The sequence below is a fragment of the Pleurodeles waltl genome, chromosome 1_1, assembly GCF_031143425.1.
Source record: "Pleurodeles waltl isolate 20211129_DDA chromosome 1_1, aPleWal1.hap1.20221129, whole genome shotgun sequence".
Taxonomy (NCBI): domain Eukaryota; kingdom Metazoa; phylum Chordata; class Amphibia; order Caudata; family Salamandridae; genus Pleurodeles; species Pleurodeles waltl.
Genome location: NC_090436.1, coordinates 82,455,146 through 82,476,295, shown reverse-complemented (window position 1 = coordinate 82,476,295; position 21,150 = coordinate 82,455,146). Strand labels below are relative to the sequence as shown.

Genomic DNA, 21,150 nt, shown 5'->3' with positions numbered 1-21,150 from the left:
ACAACCCTCCCTCTCTCCAGCCCAGGATGACTATCAGTATGCAAATGCCTCTTCTGTCACACCCAGGCCTCTCCTGTGTTATGGCTGTCTGGAAAGTATGCACCAAATGTAGCTGTCACTCTGCCCTAGATGTGGATTGGAGTCAGGCTCCAAAACACCTGAGTTATAAGCGCAGAGAAATGCCCACTTTCTAAAAGTGGCATTTCTAAAATAGTAATGTGAAATCCAACTACACCAATAAGCAGGATTTCTCACTACCATTCCAAACATGCCCACGCTACTCCTCACAGATAAAAAATTAACACTTAGACACAGGTAAGGGAATGTCCAATGCTAAGCTATGAGATGAGCAGCCCGCACAGTAGTGAAAAATGAAATCGGTTGTCAATACTAGGACATGTAAAACTTCTAAGAACATGTCATACCTTTTCCATACACAGCACCCTGCCCATAGGTCTATCTAGGGCCTACTTTACGGGGTGACTTTGGTATAGTAAAAAGGAGTTTAGGCTGTGTCAATTAGTTTGAATTGCCAAGTCAATATGGCAGTAAACTCCACATGCAAGCCCTGCAAATCGGAAAGGCTACTTCTGTGGGTGGTGGTGGTGCAATCAGCACTGCAGGTCCACTAGTAGAATTTAATTTACAGGCCTGGGGTATATGGTATACCACTTAACAAGGGACTTCCAGGTAAATTCAATATGCCAAACAGGTGTAAGCCTATTATACCAAGTGTTAGAGGAGGAAGCACATGCACTTTAGTACTGGTAAAGTGCCCAGAGTCTTAAAGCCAACAAAAAGAGAGAGAAATAGGCAAAAAGTTTGGGGATAATCCTGCAGAAAGGGCCATGTCCAACAAGTATACTTAATTCCACATCCACTTACCTTCACAGTATGTTGGTAGTGGATATAAGTGCATGTTGATAGGAACACTGTTTTGGTAGAAGACCTTGAAAATCTACATCATTTGTGACCATCTTCTCCCACATCGTGGTATTCCTGTGAGATATTTAGGCTAACAATGATGCAGGAGATGGGGCAAGGTAAAACAATATGTGGTTAAAGAGTGAGCACAGCAGCCCCCTGCCACCCCAATCCCCTCTCTAATCCCACTGATGATGGTACTGTAAAGCAACTCGAAGCAATATCGGGGGGAAAAATGAACATGAGGATGCCAAGATTTCTAAGCATGTTTTAGTAATACAGAAAAGTTGTAGAATACATCTTATGGTAAGAATCTGATGGAGATGTGCTAGCAAGATGGCTCTGGGAGTTACGCCATTGTTGATTACCTGGAGGCAAAGGGTTCGAATTCAAACAAGTCTACTAAATCTTTCATACTTCGGAGTTAATAATCTGAGTATCATTAAATGAGGTATCAATAACCTGGTCTTTAAAGAGTTTAAAAATGTAAAAAACTAGTGGTATGAGAAGTTAAAATACACTGTCACTATTGGACGGCTAATTCAACCTTACATACTTCTAAGCCAATAACTTTAGTATCATTAAATTAGGTATTAGAAACATGTCATTTACAGAGTTTAGAAACGGCAAAACCAGGGTTATGACATTTTATAACAAGTTTTTTAGTAAACTGTCACTATTGGTATGTACAGACAGAAAACATTAATATGTAGATACTTGAAATAAGCATACAGTTTATTTAAATTTAGTTAAAAAAAGCTTGTTACCTAAACATAAGCCGACATCAAATAGAGTAAGAACATAACAGCATTATATAGAAGCTTCTTCGAGATTTCATTTCAATGCATAAACAGAGTTTATACCACGAGAGGACTTTTACCAGTTAAAGTAAGTTACATTTTACACAGCGAAAGAAATCTCGATTCCCTATGAGAAAGGAAACACTAAGAACATCTCTTTAAAAGCATACTTGCAGTAGTGTTGATAATTCAGTTAATATTCGCAGGGTGCAGCTATTTTTAACACTGGCCTCCGCTGACCTCTGCGTGTCCAGATACGCAACATTGGGAATGTCCACCCTGCTCTGACATTCGCCACCTGTAATGTTTGGGTAACAGACCACGTGCACCACCATACTGACGCATGCGCAGGTGTTGCTCATTACATGACGTCTTGGGAAGGACAGGAAGTGACAGCTGGTAATGGCGCGGACATGCAAAAGGGGCAAGGGAAGAACGTGACAGGACATGGCCTCTTCTTCCAGCCGCAACACTCCGCGTCCTCCTATGACCCGCTTTGGGAGTAACGTTCCAGATATCCAGTGTCTTTCAATTCTACAACATCGTGCATTCAGGGTGTTTTAGTCACAAGTAGTCATTTTGATTGGCAGAAAGTGGTCCCCTGAGGAATACCTCACAGCTTGCTTCTATTCATCTAGTATGACCAAAGACAGTAACTTGAAAGAGAAGCCCACAACTGGAAACCTCCCAACATATAACAATGTAGAAATTCCTTGACAGTAACTTGGGGTTCTAAATGACATCAAAGACACTCGGGCTTAGCTTTTGTCGTCTATTTAATGTTATCCAGTACCCATCTCACACCTCTGTAACTCACAACTACCCATCTATAATTCTATCTGTTAGTATTATCAGTGTGGGCCTTTGCCAGGCTAGCGCCATGGGTGGAGAAAAAAAATTGGCGTCCTCATAACATAAGCCCTCTTTGTATTCCGAGGTCATTCCCTGGCTGTCTGTGTTCAGATGCCAGTCCCAATTCTGATACAAACATCTCAGCTCCTCTAGTACCAAGTTTTGTTTGATGGGAGGGGCTAATAGTGTGTGGCAGAAGAAATGAGAGGTGAGAGGAAGACAAAAGGCTGATGGGGTATTAAAACAGTGCTTGCAGCCCTGGAGCCCGGTGATGGGGACTCTGCTGTCTGCATGACCCTAATGCAGACAGCTCTTTACACCCCCTCTGAAGACTGCCGTCGTGGGCCTGGGCCCAGCTCGCTCACGACAAAAGCTGGCCTGGAGTATGACCATAATGTCCCCCACCAAAGTAGGTGGCAGTAATTCTGAAGTTTGAAGAATGCAAGGGGTGCTCATTGATTTTAAACCAGTGAATTTATGCATTGTGCAAATCTTTTATGTGACTGGCTTCTGTTTGTGCGTCCCACGCTTTTATGGTAATTTGGCATTTGTAAAGCACACATCTGGTGTTGCTGCATCTTTAGAGGATTTCTAAAAGGTTCAGATGTTGGGAAGTTTACGTGAATTTGCAAACATGATTGCAGTATGAGTATATTCAGCCAGTAGTCAGTGGTCCAAAATATAACATAGGATCTGTTGACGACTGAATGTAGGATCATGTGCACTGATTTTTGTAAACAGAAGTTTGTGGTGGAAATGGTACAACTTTTAAGAGAAGTTTTTTAAAGGAGCTTTACAGTTTTTTTTCATTTTATTTCTTTTGCAGTCTTGTATAGAGTGAACATGGGACATGGGCATTACAAATTTATTACACAAATTCTAGGCACAGATTAATTAATTTGCCCACAGTCCTATGATGTTGAGCTGAAATCAGGACTCAAAGCTGGTTCCTGAATCGCAGAATGTTGAGCCTAGACCAGTACCGAAAACTAGTTCCACAGTCCAAAAAGTTGATAGGGTTGGCCATTAGGCCAGATCTCCTCCTCAGGAAGAGTCCAAAAAGTGATTGAATCCATCCTTAAATTGAGCAAGTATTAATTGTACTTGCAACCTGGAACTCATTTTAGAAGACTGGTGGTAGGGAGGATGCAAGTAATCCCAAATATTGCTGAGGGTCCTAGGAGAAATAACCACCCTATTCATATAATGTAGGGAGTGGGCACTGTGAGAAAATGCCCCTTATTGCATGGTCACCCCCACTTGTTTGCTGAATTGGATTGCTGGTTTTTAGACACTGTTGTCCAGTGTCTTTTGTATGTGCTCTGATCCCTAAAACTTGTAGAAATTACCAAATCCTTGGTTGACGCGTTTAACTGTCCTACACCCCGTACTGTATGGTGTATAAAATGCATCCATGGAAAGTTAAATGTAACCTGGACTGCAGCATTTATTGTGCAATGAACTAATTTGACAAGGGAAACATGGCCTCAAGCCTACTGTTGTAGCCTTACTGCTACAAGTTAAACTTACAAGGTAGTGTGCATTGTATGTAAAAGTGAGACATGTAGAAAGTTAACTTTAACATGTCCCTAGGGACGAGCCCCCAAAAGCTATTTTCACTGTGACAAGCTAAACTACCCTATGTAGAAAACAAGAATGCAGATTAAAATACTAAGGCCCATATTTCTACTTTCTTAGCACCGCATTTGCGCTGCTTTTTGACGCAAAAGAGCGCAAACTAACAAAATACAATTGTATTTTGTAAGTTTGTGCCGTTTTTGCATCAAAAAGCGGCGCAAATGCAACGCTCAAAAAGTATAAATATGGGCCTAATACTGCTAACTCGGGAAAGGGCTTAGCTAGCAAAATAAATCACTATTTTTAATAGCCATTAAAACCCAATTCAATGTTGAAGTTAGATATGTAATAAATATTAAGGAAAAGTAACTTTTTAGAAAGTTACTTTTTTAACTGTCTGAGCATCCAGGGAGGTTAATAGTGCTCAGCCTTGTAAGGGGTGTGAACATCCTCCAAGGAGCACACAATAGGCAAACCTAAACAGGCAGAGATGACTCCTTTGATCAGTCGAAAATGCAGGGCAGAGGCTGTGGCACTCTTATGACATCCAAGTGTCAAATTATGCACGGCAAGTCTGTCTAAAGCACATGACAAGGTTTTCTGCCCTTCAAAGCTTAGTGCTAGGTAAATTCTTGTGGATCACCTGCCTGGTTGCAGCAGGACCTCCCTTACATCCTAGCATCCTTCTGTCTCCCAGTTTGTTGTGGGTACAGTACCTCTTCAAACTGGATTTTAGTGTTACATGTAGAAGGACAATAGAATTCCATAGTACACTCCCACAGACCTCAGAGTCCAAGTTAGGGTGGCCCAATACTTTAGCCATCTTGAAAATGCCCTGACACATGCCATTATGGGCCCATTTTCAATAAAGCAAGCAGGAACGTCTGCAACAGTAAGTAGGTCAGACACTTTGAACCTCTATTCAGTTGATCAGAGAGGAACTAGGAGGTTCTTAGGGTGCTCCCCCACTCACAAACTGGACCACCTCTCAGCCTTCCTGAGACTACTGCTTGACTTGCAAAAGGATATTAGGTAAACTGAACCTGCTGCACTTCAAATCTGTGACATGTTAGAAGGACCTGGGGAGGTTGGACTCTTTTCTACTTGAAAACCAAGGGCATAAATATTTTGAGGATCATAAATTGGATTCTCTGGGAGGCTCCAGTAAAATAAAAAGCTGAAGAGGACATTACAATAAAGTACCCCAGCTAACCAGTGAAACTGTTCCTGGACTGGACTTTTCTGTTGCCCTCTGGCTGACGCCCTCATTGTCTTTAAGTGTTACCCCTGAGCCCTTGGGTGCGTCCTTAGCATCATACTCCTGTTATTGTTTGGTAACCAAATGAAGTTTGGGAACTTTTACAAAACCTTTGCTCTAGAGCATCAAGGGGACAGACCATAAAAAGTATAATTGAGCACGCTCATCACATTGCACTGAATTTCAAATTTTCCCCATATGGAGAAGTGTTTATCTTCAGGAAAAACAACAAAGTCAGTTTTCAGATTGGGACCTGGAAATGGGCTTGAACGTCCCTACTTCCACCAGGCCATATCATGGGCTGATCTACCGGGTGTATTGACTTGTACTCCATCACGGTCAACCTCACATTGCAGCAAAGTTGTGTCTACTGCCACCATTGATTACCTTTGCTGCATTGCACTTTTTGACACAGTTTCACTTAAATCTTTAAACATACATTCATATCTCCTGTTCCCCTTATTGACATTGTGTTGATTTGATGTCATTTTGCTTTTTATAAATTGTGCCACAGCTAACAGCCTGAGCTCCTTAAAATTAGTGAAACCTTTGACAAGACCTAACAAGTTAGAGATTTTAGTGCCTGTGGTGGACTACAATTCCCCCAAACTGATAATTTACTTCCTCAAGGCATAGTCCAGCAACCTATCTCTGGTAGGATTAAAATGCAGTCAATTGTAGGGTCACACTAGTAGGGGGTTCCAGCTAGCAGCACAATTGTGGTGTATGCCAGTAAGACTTGAAGTTGAATGAGAACCTACTCAGCAACAGCATTGCAATGAGTAAGCAGAAGTCAGACAACATTTAGTTAACTTGAAAAGAAATGCTCATTAGAATAGCATATTATAAATTCAGGATTAATAGAAACACATATAACTAAACAGTTTGCTACAAAACCTTCCACATTGTGGGAGAAACTAAATAGCTACCCCTAACTACAGACACACCTTTGGTCAATCTTTCTGAACAGTGAGAAAGCAAAGGCAGGGAAACTCAGTCTTGTATTGTCATAGAACACGAAGTGATTACTGACCAAATCTCTAATTGGTAAAAAAAAAAAAAAAATGTTGCTATAAGTCCGGCAATTGTAGCTCTATATGGAATACATTTTGCAAATATCTTGACGTGTCTTGTGCTTTCAGTTTGTTGGGTGGCAACTGTTATCAAAGAGAGGGGTGACTGTTCCATCCTTCCACTCAATCAAGATCTCCCCATGCTTCAGAGAAGGTGAGCAGGAGGCTAGGCTGCCATGTTGGACCAGGTCTTCTTTTGCAGCGAGTGGCGATTTCTCATCAGACAAATTTACCCCATGCCAGGTCTGGGGATAGCTCTTTAGGGCACCAAGAGTCTTCCTCTTCCTATAAGGTGAGATGCATTACAGATTAGTCACTCTAGACATTGCTCATTGGAGACTTTCAATTTTTCTCATAAGCTGTAGGTGAATTTTACTCTGTTTTCATTTGCTGTTTCAATGGAAGTGTTTGATGTTGAGGCCTCCATTATTTCTTTTTACTCTGCTAATATTCTCTGTATAAAATGTTTCTGGACCAAGGGGCTAAATGGTAAAATAACATGAGAAACACAGCACTGGGTGGGTCTAATACTGAGACTAAAGGAATCCCTGTTTTAGGTTTTTGAATAGAAGTCCAGTTAAACCATGTTTTCATCTTATGATATTTGATTATTAATAATCGAGAAATTATTAACCATAGGGGATACCAAATATCATTCATATATCATCACTAATTTATGAATACATAGGGCACCCTCATGGACATAGTAAATAGCGTAGGACATCGCCCCATCATTACCCCAGGCAGGTACAGTGTTGCATGCACAACTGACATCTCCATTTAGCAATTCTTGGTAAATATCAGCAAGTAGAGATTGTGATTGGGTCATTCTTTACAAAGCCAACTCCTTTGTACTTACCTCTCCATAACCCTATTGGACTGTTGTGCAAGCCCAGCCCTGAACCATTCATTGGCCTTCCAATCCAAGAGTTACTGCGTGCATTGGCCATTCAACCAATGAATAACAGCACACCCACCTCGGGTCTTTTTTTTTTTAAGTTTGGGTCATCTTCACCACTCTTAGCTGGTATAAGACCACCTCTGTAAGTAACCTCTTCTTCTCCAACTCAAAAGCTTCTACCTGCCAAAACAGAAATAACTCAACAAATATTCCTAATTGTTAAATCTCCCACTCCCCTGTCTCTCTATTTCCTCCTCTCATTGGTTCATTCCACTCACCCTTTTCTTCTGTTAGCAATGTCATTATCACCTTGGAGCTTCCCCTGAATATTCTGAGGCTCAGAGTTATTACTGTGGAAACTAACTGCTGAGGGAACACTCAATGAGGCCTGACCGTAACCTGTAAATATCAACTTTTTGAATGTGTGGAGTAATATTATAACACCAGTGTACATGGCATTATTTCAGTGGCCCCAGTGTCTTCCGAGAATGATAAACCACACAGAAGAGCATAAACCTATTCCAAGCAACTGTGGCTGCAATTGAAGTGTGTCACAATGAACCGCTCTGTTTCCAACATCCCTTTCAAGTCCAAGACTGAGATGCTGAAACTATTCTAGACCATACATTCACTAAAAACACAAAGCAACCACCACAGGGATTGTTGGTTTTGCTATTTAAAACAGATCTGAAACTTAATAGGAATATTCTCTTGATATCAGCTCAAGCACTGCTGTCTGAAACTCTGCAGGTTCTGCAAATAGTTTCCATTAGATCAAGTGCAAATCTAGATTATTTTTGCTCCCAACCCTTTTCTTTGTAGTAGATCCTCATCTGATAGCATTCATCTTTGGATGTTGATTGTATGCAGCAGCTTTTTATTCTTATACAGAAAACAATCCATTGTGTTACCATACCCAGCTCAATTAAATGAGCAAGAATGATTTTGGTGATGGGCCCCTTGTTAATGTAATCCAATCCTTTAACCAGGAATCCCACTTACTTGTTGCAGTGAATGTTCAGGACAAGTATAAGAAGTCCAGTGGTAAAGGCCAGCGGGCTCAGGATCAGCATGCCAAGCTTCCAGTTGGTCACTGAAACAGTAAAGGTTATGTTAAACTTAGACACTCTGGTCAAGAGAAAGACATGAATGTCCGAGTCAGAAAAGATGATCTCTGTGCCCTGTCTCCTACAGTTCCCAAAGCCTCATATTTGTTCATTGTGCTTCAGTCCACCGACATTTGGTATCCTCAGTATTCAACAGGGATCCTGTGGACCTGTATAGCAAACCTTGTAGTTCAGCAAAAGGTTCATCAGGTCACAAATGGAAACAGAAAAATATCTGGAAAGAGGATCCCTTGTAATTCGTCCTCTTTGTCCATAAACTGGATTACCCCTTCATTTTTATTTTACATTCTGTTTTTTTTTGTTTTTAGTACACCAGAATAAAATTACAAAACAACAATAGACAATTGATAAAAATACAAACAATAGGAAGGATTTAAACATATGTATATTAAATTACAATATTTCAAGTAAATCAGCTAACAAGCTAGAGGTTTTAAAAGTAAAATAATCTGTTTATGAAGATTGGCTCAGTTACTTATTTTTCAAAAGGTTTAATTCCTGTCATTTCACTTGCATTTTCCATTTCCTTTCATATTTCCATCGAGGTGGATAATATGTCATAATATACCTGTTAACATCTACATTGAAGTGTAATGGTTGGAATCTGAAAGTGATGCAGTTCTCACAATCTTATGAGCTAAGCAGCAGATGTATCCCTCAGGCCTAACTCTCAGACACCAAGGCCCATACTTATACTTTTTTGGCGCCGAATTTGCGTCACTTTTTGACGCAAAAGCGGCTCAAGCTTACAAAATACAATTATATTTTGTAAATTGGCGCCGCTTTTGCATCAAAAAGTGACGCAAATGCAGCGCAAAAAAAGTATAAATATGGGCCCAAGTGTATGTATTGATAATAAGGACTAAAAAAAGCTATCAATATAAGTCGCATTGCCCTGCAAGCCATACGTTAACCGACACATCAATACTCAGAGCAAATACACAAACATGGATACTTATCCTTGTATGGGTATTTGAGTATTGTATTTTATGACAACTTTGTAAGGCATTAAACCCAGGAAATAAATGCAGACTGTATTGTCATGAAGAACAGGGGGGTACTGGCTCATTTGCATAGTAGCAAACAATCGGAGTTTCTACTACAGGTTTGAAGGTTGACCATTAATTGTTGGTTTAAGGCCTTTAAGTGGATGACATGGACGAAAAAACGAAGAATATAGGATGATCTGCAGCTTTAACATGGATGAAAGCACCAGCAGAAGTATTGGCCAATTCATTACATAGTGCTTTTGTTTTTTCATTTGATTCTTGTCCAATACTGCCTAATGTTACCTTAAGAACTCCTTGAAAAAATTTAAGTATCCTTAAAGAATGGCATTCAAGTCTAACCTAATCACAGATCGAAGGTATGGTTCCATGTAGCCAGCTATCTGTGCTTAGGTTAAAGATGGATTTAGCAGAAGCAAGCTGAGATCTACAACAATGGGTTGCTTTTCAGATCTCATGCCCATGCCGGAGTACTCTCTCTTTGAACTAAATAACCATTAATGGATCACTGACATAATATCGATTTAAACATTATTGATCCCCTAAAATATCAGAAAATAAATCTTTTACAAAAATAGCGACTGCCTATAGTCAACTAACAAAAACAAATATATGGCTGACCAAAATATTGTTGGCATAAATATCTATTTTCACTTATATCAATAACAATATTCTCGGGGGCGTGGCCAGGAAGCCGAGGATGGCGCGCGCTTAATCCCCTCGCTCCCGAGGGGCCTAAAATCATCCAGATAAATCGTGCCGACCTCACGGACGATTGGAACTGCTGAGGCACTGGGGGCCTAGAGGGACCCTAGGGGGATCTGAGGAGCCCTACCTGGACCCTGCTGAGCGAGCCTGGTCAGGGCCGACGGGGCCCTGAGTTTGCGGCCTACCCACCTGACTGGAGCCGGGAGCTGAAGTTGTGCGGAGATCCGCCGTGGGCCTACAGTGGTCGGTGGCCCGGGCGTAAACGGAGAGGGAGCTGCCCCCGGGGCAGGTAACGGGCCTCTAGAGGAGGTGGAGAGAGGACCGCCCTGCCCCCCTGAAGCTGGTGAGGGACTGAGGGCCTCTTGAGGGGCGCCTCGGCAACCGGAGATCCCGCGGCTGAGGCGGCGTTCCCCGGGGGCGCAGCCGGTCCCCGGGTTTGCGGCCTGCCCTCCCGGCTGGAGCTGAGGAGCGATCTGCCGCGGGCCTGCAACGGTCAGAGGCCCCGGGTGGAAACGGAGCGGCTCCCGGATCTGCAGCGCAGCACTTGGGGCAGGAAGCGGGCCCCTAGCGGAGGCAGAGAGGGAGGTCCGCCCTGCCCTCCTGGAAACACGTGGGGAACTGGAGCCTCTGGAGGGGCACCCCGGCATCCGGCGCTCCTGCAGGAGAGGTAACGTCCCCCCGGGGGCACTCGGGCAAGAACTGAGGGAGCCCGAGAGGATGGGGAGCGCGCTGGACGCGACACCGGGGAGGTTTAATGCCAGCCTGGGTCCAGAGCTGATTATCAGACGGCCGCAGCAGGCGTAGCGAAGTGGTCGAAGAAGTAGGTGGCCCCTAAGTAGGGTGAAGAATTGATTGGGGCCTAGCCGGGGGATCCTAGAGCTTAGGTTGGAATCCCCAACCTATAGAACAAGCCGGAAGACACAAAAGGACACCAGAGAGCTGGGGGAAAAAACACAAGAATTGCCAATAACAAGTAATAAGGCGAAGCTGGAACGGAGGAGTGCCCTCTGAGGTGCGCAGAGAAGCGCGTAACCCTGGTAGCCCACGACAACAAAGGGGTGGTGTCTCCCTCTTGGTGAGTGGTGCGTGGACCCCGAGTTGCTGATCTGTTAAATGGGGGAGCCCGTGGCATAGACCGAAGAGCGCCGGGTGCAACGGCTGGGCCGCCTTGGGGGGGGTGGGGGGGGGGCACACAGCGGAAAGCAGCAGAGCGATAACCCAGGAGCCCAACATGAGGGCCTGGAGGAGGAATCTTTAGACACTCACGGAATGAACAAGTAAGGGGACCGGTCGGCGACAGATGACCCATGTCTTAATAACAGAGCCTTCCGCCCCTGCGGAACCCACAGCGAGCCAGCCGGGATCAGATGCCTAAGGGGAAGAACGCCGAGTGAGTGCAGGGAGGCCGAATAGGAGCATTGTTGTGATCATAACAGGCCTAATAGGGAAGGCAGCGAGGTGTAGTGCCTTCGTTACAACAAGCTGAGCCCTGAATCAACTCCAGCGGAGGGGCTCCTAGCGCACCCAATGTCCCCCAAGAACCAGCACAAGGCCAACTACGGACAGCTCAATAACCTCCGAGCGTAGAGAGGGGGACCTACGGGACAACCCGCAATCTAATGTACAGGACACCCTGGACAAAATATTGGGGGCTATCGAGGACACGAAGACCACACTACAGCACGACATCAATCAGGTTGCAGTTGAAGTTGGGCTCTTGAGAGCGGACCATCATAAACTGGCGGGCAGAGTCAAAGAGACAGAGACCACGCTAGCGGAAATAGCGCCAAAGCAAAAATACCTACAGGCCGAGGTGGCATGCTTCACGGGCAGAGTAGCACGCCTAGAGCAAAGGACAGAGGATGCAGAAGGGAGAAACCAGGGGAATAACGTCCGAGTGGTGGGCTTCCCGGAGGGAGCAGAAGGAACAAACATGGTGGGCTTCCTTGAGAATTGGCTGAGCATGGTAGTGGCACCGGGTCGCCCAACCCCTTTCTATACATTGGAACAAGCCCACCGAGTCCCATTGAGGTCTTTTGCTCCGGGACGACCTCCCCGAGTGGTGATTGCTAGATTGCTACATTATAGAGACAGAGATATACTTCTGCAAAGAGCAAGAGAGGCGGGCCCGTTCAAGGTAGCGAATGGAGAGGTGACATTGCTCCCGGACTTCACGCTGGAGGTTCAAAACAAACGTGCCTCATATATGGCAGTCAAGAGGGCGTTAAGAAAGGAAGGGATTCAGTACTCCCTGCTTTACCCGGCCAGACTGAAAGTGATACTGGACGGCAAAACCACATTCTTCCAGTCTCCTGAAGAAGCATGGGAGTGGTTGGAGACCCATGGGACTCGAACGGAGCAAAGAACGAATGGAGGAACAACTGAAAGTGGGTCACACCAGGGCACTGGAAAGCGGCGGGGGCGCTCCCGCCTAGCGCCATCCCAGAAACAAAAGGAGAAAGGCAGGAAGGCAGCGCTGGAGGCTGCGGCCCATGTGGCCGGGGAGGTATCCCCCCTGGAGTGCTCTGGAGGTGAATCGGAAAACACAGTGATGTCGTCGGCCGGGGGCTCAACCTGCTCGAAGGTGGCTCCGAGGATGACCCCACGGACAGCAAACGAACTATAATAACCAAACTACGAAAGAGCCCTGAGGCAAGGTGAAACGGACGAACATGAGGCCCCCCTGAATATGGCCTACCCCTCAATTGAAATCTTGCTTTTTCATTCAGAATGGCGAGAATTGCTGTTAAAAGTTTGAACATGAAGCACTGTTGCTCAATTTTATGGGCTACCTACTGTTTGAAAGGCGCCCTGGGGAGGGGGAGTTGGGGAAAGCTATTTTTGGTTAAGTTGGCACTGTTGGGAACAGGGTTTAAGCATATTAGAGGTTTGATAGAATGCAAGATGGGGTCGACGACTGGGGTAATTTCGGGAAGTTACCATTGGACTAATCTACTAATAGGGCAGAATACAACTTACTGACGTGGAACATCAGAGGGATGGGCACGCCGACCAAAAGGTATAGAATATTATCATACCTAAAGAGGAGAGGCATACAAATTGCAATGCTTCCAGTGTCTCACTTAGCAACCGGAGAAGCGGAAAAACTAAGAACTAGATGGAGAGGGCAGGTGTTTGCCACGGAATATTACGCATAAGCAAGGGGAGCAATGATATGGGTACAAGCTGGGGTCCCCCTTGAAGTAGATTCATCCAATATAGACCGCAAGGGAAGGTTTGTAATCCTGGAAGGGAAATTACACGGTACCCCGATAACTCTGAGCTGTATATACGCTCCCAACCAGGATCAGGTTCCATTTATGACACGATTATCGAGTCATATTACCCGTCAACAGAGGGGGGAGCTTCTGGTTGGAGGTGATTTCAATAGCATAGAAAAAAAAAAACACAAAAACTATGTAGGAAGCTGACTCTTTATGCTGCTCTAAAAAGAAGTACACGGTGCAGAGAGTCCAGTGGATCCCCAATTGGTTTGCAAAGGCAAAAGTAGATAGGACTAACGCTCTACTTTGTGGTGGTGTGGGCGAGCAATTAGGATTATCAGAGGGTAGTGCTAAGCATTTGTTGTACTCACAGAGGCAATAAAGGAGACACACATTCAAAGAATAAATTGGAGACCAATTTAGAAAAATAGTACTTTAGTTTATACAGTGTGGTTTATAAGAACTTTGTTTCAAGCATAAATACTTTTTAGTTTCAAAAATCAACATTGCAATTTCAGAGTTCTTCATTGTTAACTTATGGAGGAAAACAATGTTCAGCAAACACACCGTTAACAACGACTTACAAGGCCAATCTCAGAGAGTTAAGGCAAGTACTGAGCACCGATTTGAATCACACCAGCAAGTCACTCTGGACAGCAAAGGGGTGACCAGGTGGAGGGGGGGAGGGGGTGCAGCAAGCCGTCTAGTGCCCAATGGTTTTCAATGAGAATTGGTCCTTTTGAAGACAGGCTGCATACACTAGCTAGGAAGCCTGTCGGGGACAACAGACAGGTATGGTGTAGACTTGGGGTGCTTGGGGGCGTAGGTGCACCTTTAGTCCTATTCTCCAGGGCCCAGAGGTGACAGATACAGGGGTGTACTTAGGCGTCGGGTTTCTCCATCCGGGTGCACTCTCGCTCAGGGGGTTCTGCGTTTTGAGGCTGCAGACGTCATCGAGGAGTCCAGTAGGGGTGAAACCAGGGTGGACTCAAGCTCAGGGGACCAGAGGACATCGTTGGCACCAGTGACCAAACCTCAGATTGGGTCAGGGGCGATGGGTGCAGTGGTTGCTGGGGGTGTCAGGTTTTCTCACACCACAAGGATGCAGGAGAGGGGGCCTGCGTGGCCTTTCTTGAGATTTCGTTGCATAGCAGATACACTGCTCACGAGAGTCTGAGTCTTTGTGGAAGGCAGGCAGTCCTCCTGGGTTTCTTGGAGGCTCAGCTGTAGGACGAGTCATCTTTTGGGGCAGGATCAGAGGTCAGCAGGCAGGCCAGAGGAGCTGGTACCAGGTCAGCTGCTAATTCTTTTCCTCTTCTGCGGGTCCCACTCATCTGTATCCTTTTCTACTTAGGTCATCAGGATCTGAGTTCTAGGGTTCAGGGGTGCCACCTAAATACCCATTTTAGGGACGTTACAGGGAGTGGCAGGTAATAGCCAATGGACAGACCACCTTTAGGGTGATTACACCCTTCGTAAGAGCACTTTCGCTGGGAAGTGGGCATAACCCTCACCCTAGTGGCCTAATTCCTTCCAAACAAGATGGAGGAATGTAAAAAGGTATGTCTACTTCAGCTCGCCCACCTTAGGGGTGGGACTGGCATGAAGTGGGCACACCTCCTAATCTGACTAATTTTCCCACCTGTTATGCCGCCAAAAATGGGACCAGGACAGGGGGGGTTGGTCATCTCTGCCATCTGGAGAGATCTGGGTCGCATTGCAAAGGCAGCTAGGCCTTTGAATTTATCTGCCCTGGAATGTCCATCCTGCCTGGGTGAGGTGCTATCACCCCCACCCAGTGCAGGCTTTTTCCCTGGCCCTCAAGAGTGCTGGCTCTCAACCTGGGGGGCAGAAACATGTCTGAACTGGTCAGGACCATTCAGTCAACACACTAGGAGCTAGTAAGTTTTCAGGGGGCACCTCTAAGGAGCCCTTGGTTGCAGTTATTAATAAATTCCTCACTGCCATCAGTGAGGGTTTATTAATCTGAGAGGTTTGATAACAAACATCCTTATGTTCAGAGAAGCCATCACCTAACTGGGAAACTCATAGTGACGCTGGGGAGCTGGAAAAAAACCTGATAATTTGAGTACTGTGCAGAATCTGGGTTGGGACATAGTTTTTCAAATGTTTACAGCTTCTCTGAAAGAGTGTCTGATCCCTTTGAGAGAGAGACTGGATAAATTAGAATTAGCAGTTGGGGAAATCCTGGTAGTATGCCAGGACCAGCAGATGTTGCCTCCAAAGGGGCCTATGTATGAGGTAAGGAGCCTTGGGGTGACTTCTTTGAGTCACCTTTTTCCACAGACTGCTCCTTCCCTAGTCAGAAAGCGTTAATAGGAAGTGGCCGACCACGGTCTGGAGCGCGTCCGCAGCCTAGTCTGTGTCTAATAGTCTCAGCTCCCACACCTATTTCATCTGTTTCTAGCGCACCTCCAGCAGTATCTAGTGAGGTTCCACAAGAGCATCAGACCACTATACAGGCTTCTAAGTTACGGTCATCAACCTTCTCCCTACCTGTTATCCATACATTTTTGTTTTAGCTGGTGTCTCCCCGGTGCCTAATTCTCATCAGGAGTCAACCCTCCAGCTTCATAACAAGGTGTGTCATTGGTTAGTTAGCCATTCTAACTTTTATGTGCGAGATCACAGAAACATTTTGTTGGCCCATCTTGTTGCCTTGGATGGACCTTCTACCAAGTGTATTCCAGGTGACTGTATTATCATCAATTTTAGGTATCCTCAAATTGCAGGAAAAAAATAATTTATAGATTTTTCAGACCTTTGTCAGGCCTAGTGATGTTAGAATTTTACTTCTTGGCTTTTTATAGGCCCTTTGACTCTCAACAACACACAGCTCCAACTTCGGCTCTTTCAGCACTGAACACATCAGATGTTTTTAATGTGTGTAATAACAGTTTTGAACCATTATCGAACCACAGCGGGCTGGATTGACAGTGCATGGGTTCTCAGATGCTAACTCCTAAGGGCCAGGGATAGGGAACTGAATTGGGTCCCTCTTAGCAGGTCTGTTGCTTATTCTGCCACTGTCATATACCCGTCTGTGTCCATTTCTGTGCCGGATACCCTTAGCATCTTTCAATCTCCGCTATGTACCATTCGTTGTGGTAGGGCTCAAGTGAGAGAGGTGCATACCAATACAGGGAGTGCAGAATTATTAGGCAAGTTGTATTTTTGAGGATTAATTTTATTATTGAACAACAACCATGTTCTCAATGAACCCAAAAAACTCATTAATATCAAAGCTGAATATTTTTGGAAGTAGTTTTTAGTTTGTTTTTAGTTTTAGCTATGTTAGGGGGATATCTGTGTGTGCAGGTGACTATCACTGTGCATAATTATTAGGCAACTTAACAAAAAAAAATATATACCCATTTCAATTATTTATTATTACCAGTGAAACCAATATAACATCTCAACATTCACAAATATACATTTCTGACATTCAAAAACAAAACAAAAACAAATCAGTGACCAATATAGCCACCTTTCTTTGCAAGGACACTCAAAAGCCTGCCATCCATGGATTCTGTCAGTGTTTTGATCTGTTCACCATCAACATTGCGTGCAGCAGCAACCACAGCCTCCCAGACACTGTTCAGAGAGGTGTACTGTTTTCCCTCCTTGTAAATCTCACATTTGATGATGGACCACAGGTTCTCAATGGGGTTCAGATCAGGTGAACAAGGAGGCCATGTCATTAGATTTCCTTCTTTTATACCCTTTCTTGCCAGCCACGCTGTGGAGTACTTGGACGCGTGTGATGGAGCATTGTCCTGCATGAAAATCATGTTTTTCTTGAAGGATGCAGACTTCTTCCTGTACCACTGCTTGAAGAAGGTGTCTTCCAGGAACTGGCAGTAGGACTGGGAGTTGAGCTTGACTCCATCCTCAACCCGAAAAGGCCCCACAAGCTCATCTTTGATGATACCAGCCCAAACCAGTACTCCACCTCCACCTTGCTGGCGTCTGAGTCGGACTGGAGCTCTCTGCCCTTTACCAATCCAGCCACGGGCCCATCCATCTGGCCCATCAAGACTCACTCTCATTTCATCAGTCCATAAAACCTTAGAAAAATCAGTCTTGAGATATTTATTGGCCCAGTCTTGACGTTTCAGCTTGTGTGTCTTGTTCAGTGGTGGTCGTCTTTCAGCCTTTCTTACCTTGGCCATGTCTCTGAGTATTGCACACCTTGTGCTTTTGGGCACTCCAGTGATGTTGCAGCTCTGAAATATGGCCAAACTGGTGGCAAGTGGCATCGTGGCAGCTGCACGCTTGACTTTTCTCAGTTCATGGGCAGTTATTTAGCGCCTTGGTTTTTCCACACGCTTCTTGCGACCCTGTTGACTATTTTGAATGAAACGCTTGATTGTTCGATGATCACGCTTCAGAAGCTTTGCAATTTTAAGAGTGCTGCATCCCTCTGCAAGATATCTCACTATTTTTGACTTTTCGGAGCCTGTCAAGTCCTTCTTTTGACCCATTTTGCCAAAGGAAAGGAAGTTGCCTAATAATTATGCACACCTGATATAGGGTGTTGATGTCATTAGACCACACCCCTTCTCATTACAGAGATGCACATCACCTAATATGCTTAATTGGTAGTAGGCGTTCGAGCCTATACAGCTTGGAGTAAGACAACATGCATAAAGAGGATGATGTGGTCAAAATACTCATTTGCCTAATAATTCTGCACTCCCTGTAGTCAGAGAGGATAAGCAATTCACTCTGATAAGTTGGAATGTGCCGGACTTAAAAGTAAAATTTCAAACCCACACTGGCTTTCCTTTATTGATAAATATGATTTTATCATACTTCAGGAAACCTGGGATGTTACACCAGTGGTCATTAATGGTTTTTCTTGATATTCCTGCTCAGCTGTTGCCCCCCGCATGTGAGAGCTAGCGGAGGTCTTGTCATCTGGGTTAAGCTTAATCTCAGAATAAATGTTTTAGTTTTAGATACGGGCAGTCCCGCTTACCAGGTCCTGTTTATCCGGGACTGTAAGCTTTCTTTTAGTCTATATTTAGTGTAAGGAAATGCCTCCTTGGCATGGTTACCCCCTAATTTTTTGCCTTTGCTGAAGTTATGATTTGAACGTGTGCTGGGACCCTGCTAACCAGGCCCCAGCACCAGTGTTCTTTCCCTAAACTGTACCTTTGTCTTCACAATTGGCACAGCCCTGGCACTCAGGTAAGTCCCTTGTAACTGGTACCCCTGGTACCAAGGGCCCTAATGCCAGGGAAGGTCTCTAAGGGCTGCAACATGTCTTATGCCACCCTAGGGACCCCTTCTCAGCACAATAAATGCACACTGATGCCAGTGTGCAATTTATTGTAAAATACACCCAGAGGGCATCTTAGAGATGCCCCCTGAATACATACCCGACTTCTAGTGTAGGCTGACCAGTTCCTGCCAGCCTGCCACACACCAGACATGTTGCTGGCCACATGGGGAGAGTGCCTTTGTCACTCTGTGGCCAGGAATAAAGCCTGTACTGGGTGGAGGTGCTTCTCACCTCCCCCTGCAGGAACTGTAACACCTGGCGGTAGGCCTCAAAGGCTGACCCCTTTTGTGACAGCGGCCCAGGACATCCCAGTTGAGCGGAGATGCCCGCCCCTCCAGCCACTGCCCCTACTTTTGGCGGCAAGGCTGGAGGAGATAATGAGAAAAACAAGGAGGAGTCACCCACCAGTCAGGACAGCCCCTAAGGTGTCCTGAGCTGAGGTGACCCCTGCCTTAAGAAATCCTCCATCTTGAGTTTGGAGGATTCCCCCAATAGGATTAGGGATGTGCCCCCCTTTCCACAGGGAGGAGGCACAAAGAGGGTGTAGCCACCCTCAAGGACAGTAGCCATTGGCTACTGCCCTCCCACACCTAAACACATCCCTAAATTTTGTATTTAGGGGCTCCCCAGATCCCAGGAAATCAGATTCCTGCAACCTGAAGAAAGAAGAAGGACTGCTGACCTACAAACCTGCAGAGAAGGAGGAAAACGACAACTGATTTGGCCCCAGCCCTACCGGCCTGTCTCCAACTTCAAAAACCTGGTCCAGCGACGCATCCAACAGGGACCAGCGACCTCTGAAGTCTCAGAGGACTGCCCTGGACTACAGGGCCAAGAAACTCCTGTGAACAGCGGCCCTGTTCAAAACCAGCTACTTCTTTGCAACAAAGAAGCAACTTTCAAAGACTCACGCTTCCGGTGGGAAACGTGCAGACTTCACACTCTGCACCCGACGACCCCGGCTTGACCTGCAGAAAACACCTCAGGGAGGACTCCCCGGCGACTGCGAGCCCGTTAGTAACCAGAGACGAGCCCCCTTCAGCCCCCACAGCGACGCCTGCAGAGAGAATCCAGAGATTCCCCCTGACCGCGACTGCCTCTAACAAGGTACCCGACGCCTGGAAGCAACACTGCACCCGCAGCCCCCAGAACCTGAAGAAACCAAACTTCGATGCAGTAGTGACCCCCCAGGTGACCCTCTGCCTTGCCCAGGTGGTGGCTATCCCGGGAAGCCCTCCCTGTGCCTGCCTACACCTCTAGAGTGACCCCCGGGCCCCTCCATTGAAACCTATACAAAACCCGACGCCTGCTTTGCACAATGCACCCGGCCGCCCCTGTGCCGCTGAGGGTGTGTTTTGTGTGCCTACTTTTGTCCCTCCCCAGTGCTCTACAAAACCCCACTGGTCTGCCCCCGAGGACACAGGTACTTACCTGCGGGCAGACAGGCACCTATTGAGAACAGGGGTGCTCCAGTTCCAATGTGTTTTGGACACCTCTTTGACCTCTGCACCTGACCGGCCCTGAGCTGCTGGTGTGGTAACTTTGGGGTTGCCTTGAACCCCCAACGGTGGGCTACCTATGCTCCAACTTTGAGACTTGTAAGTGTTTTACTTACCTTCAAAACTAACCTTTACTTACCTCCCACAGGAACTCTTGATTTTTGCAGTGTCCACTTTGAAAATAGCTTATTGCCATTTTAACAAAGACTGTACATGATATTGTTTTCATTTAAAGTTCCTAAAGTATCTAAATGAAGTACCTTACATTTAAAGTATTAACTGTAAATCTTGAACCTGTGGTTCTTAAAATAAACTAAGAAAATATATTTTTTCAATATAAAAACCTATTGGCCTGGAGTAAGTCTGAATGTGTGTTCCTCATTTATTGCCTGGGTGTATGTACAACAAATGCTTAACACTACCCTCTGATAAGCCTACTGCTCGAGCACACTACCACAATATAGAGCATTAGAATTATCTACTTTTGCCACTATCAACCTCTAACCCTTGGACTCTGTGCACACTATTTATTACTTTGAAATAGTATATACAGAGCCAACTTCCTACATTTAGTGAATGTTTATTATAATAATTTTTCAAATACTTAATGTAATCTGTTTTATTGCAGGTTTAAAGTCTCAGGCAAAGGGCACTATTTCACAACAAAGAGTTTTAATTTGTGGGGATTTTAATGCTAAAATTGGTATTGACAACATTGAATTCGGTTCAAGGAGCATGGTCGTGGAAGTAGCCCCTTAGGATCTGAGGGGATTGTATTTGAGAGATCTAGTGGCACGGCTGGACTTTGTAGACTTAGTTAATTATTTCCAGGGTTCTTGTCCAGATAAGCCAACGTATAGAGGAGGGGGCCATAGTTAAATCATCAACTAT

At 45.2% G+C, this 21,150-nt stretch overlaps 1 protein-coding gene across 1 annotated transcript in view; it reads right to left on the bottom strand.

Moving 5' to 3' along the window:
- Positions 1 to 1,634: 1,634 nt before the first annotated feature.
- Positions 1,635 to 21,150, bottom strand: part of LOC138267166 (uncharacterized) — a 184,943-nt gene continuing 165,427 nt past the window's right edge. The window contains exons 4-5 of the mRNA XM_069216049.1: positions 8,389 to 8,479; positions 1,635 to 6,770 (exon numbers count right to left, since the gene is read on the bottom strand). Of these exons, the coding sequence (XP_069072150.1) occupies positions 6,551 to 6,770; positions 8,389 to 8,479 (311 nt within the window). The 3' untranslated portion in view covers positions 1,635 to 6,550. The remainder of the gene's footprint in view (positions 6,771 to 8,388; positions 8,480 to 21,150) is intronic.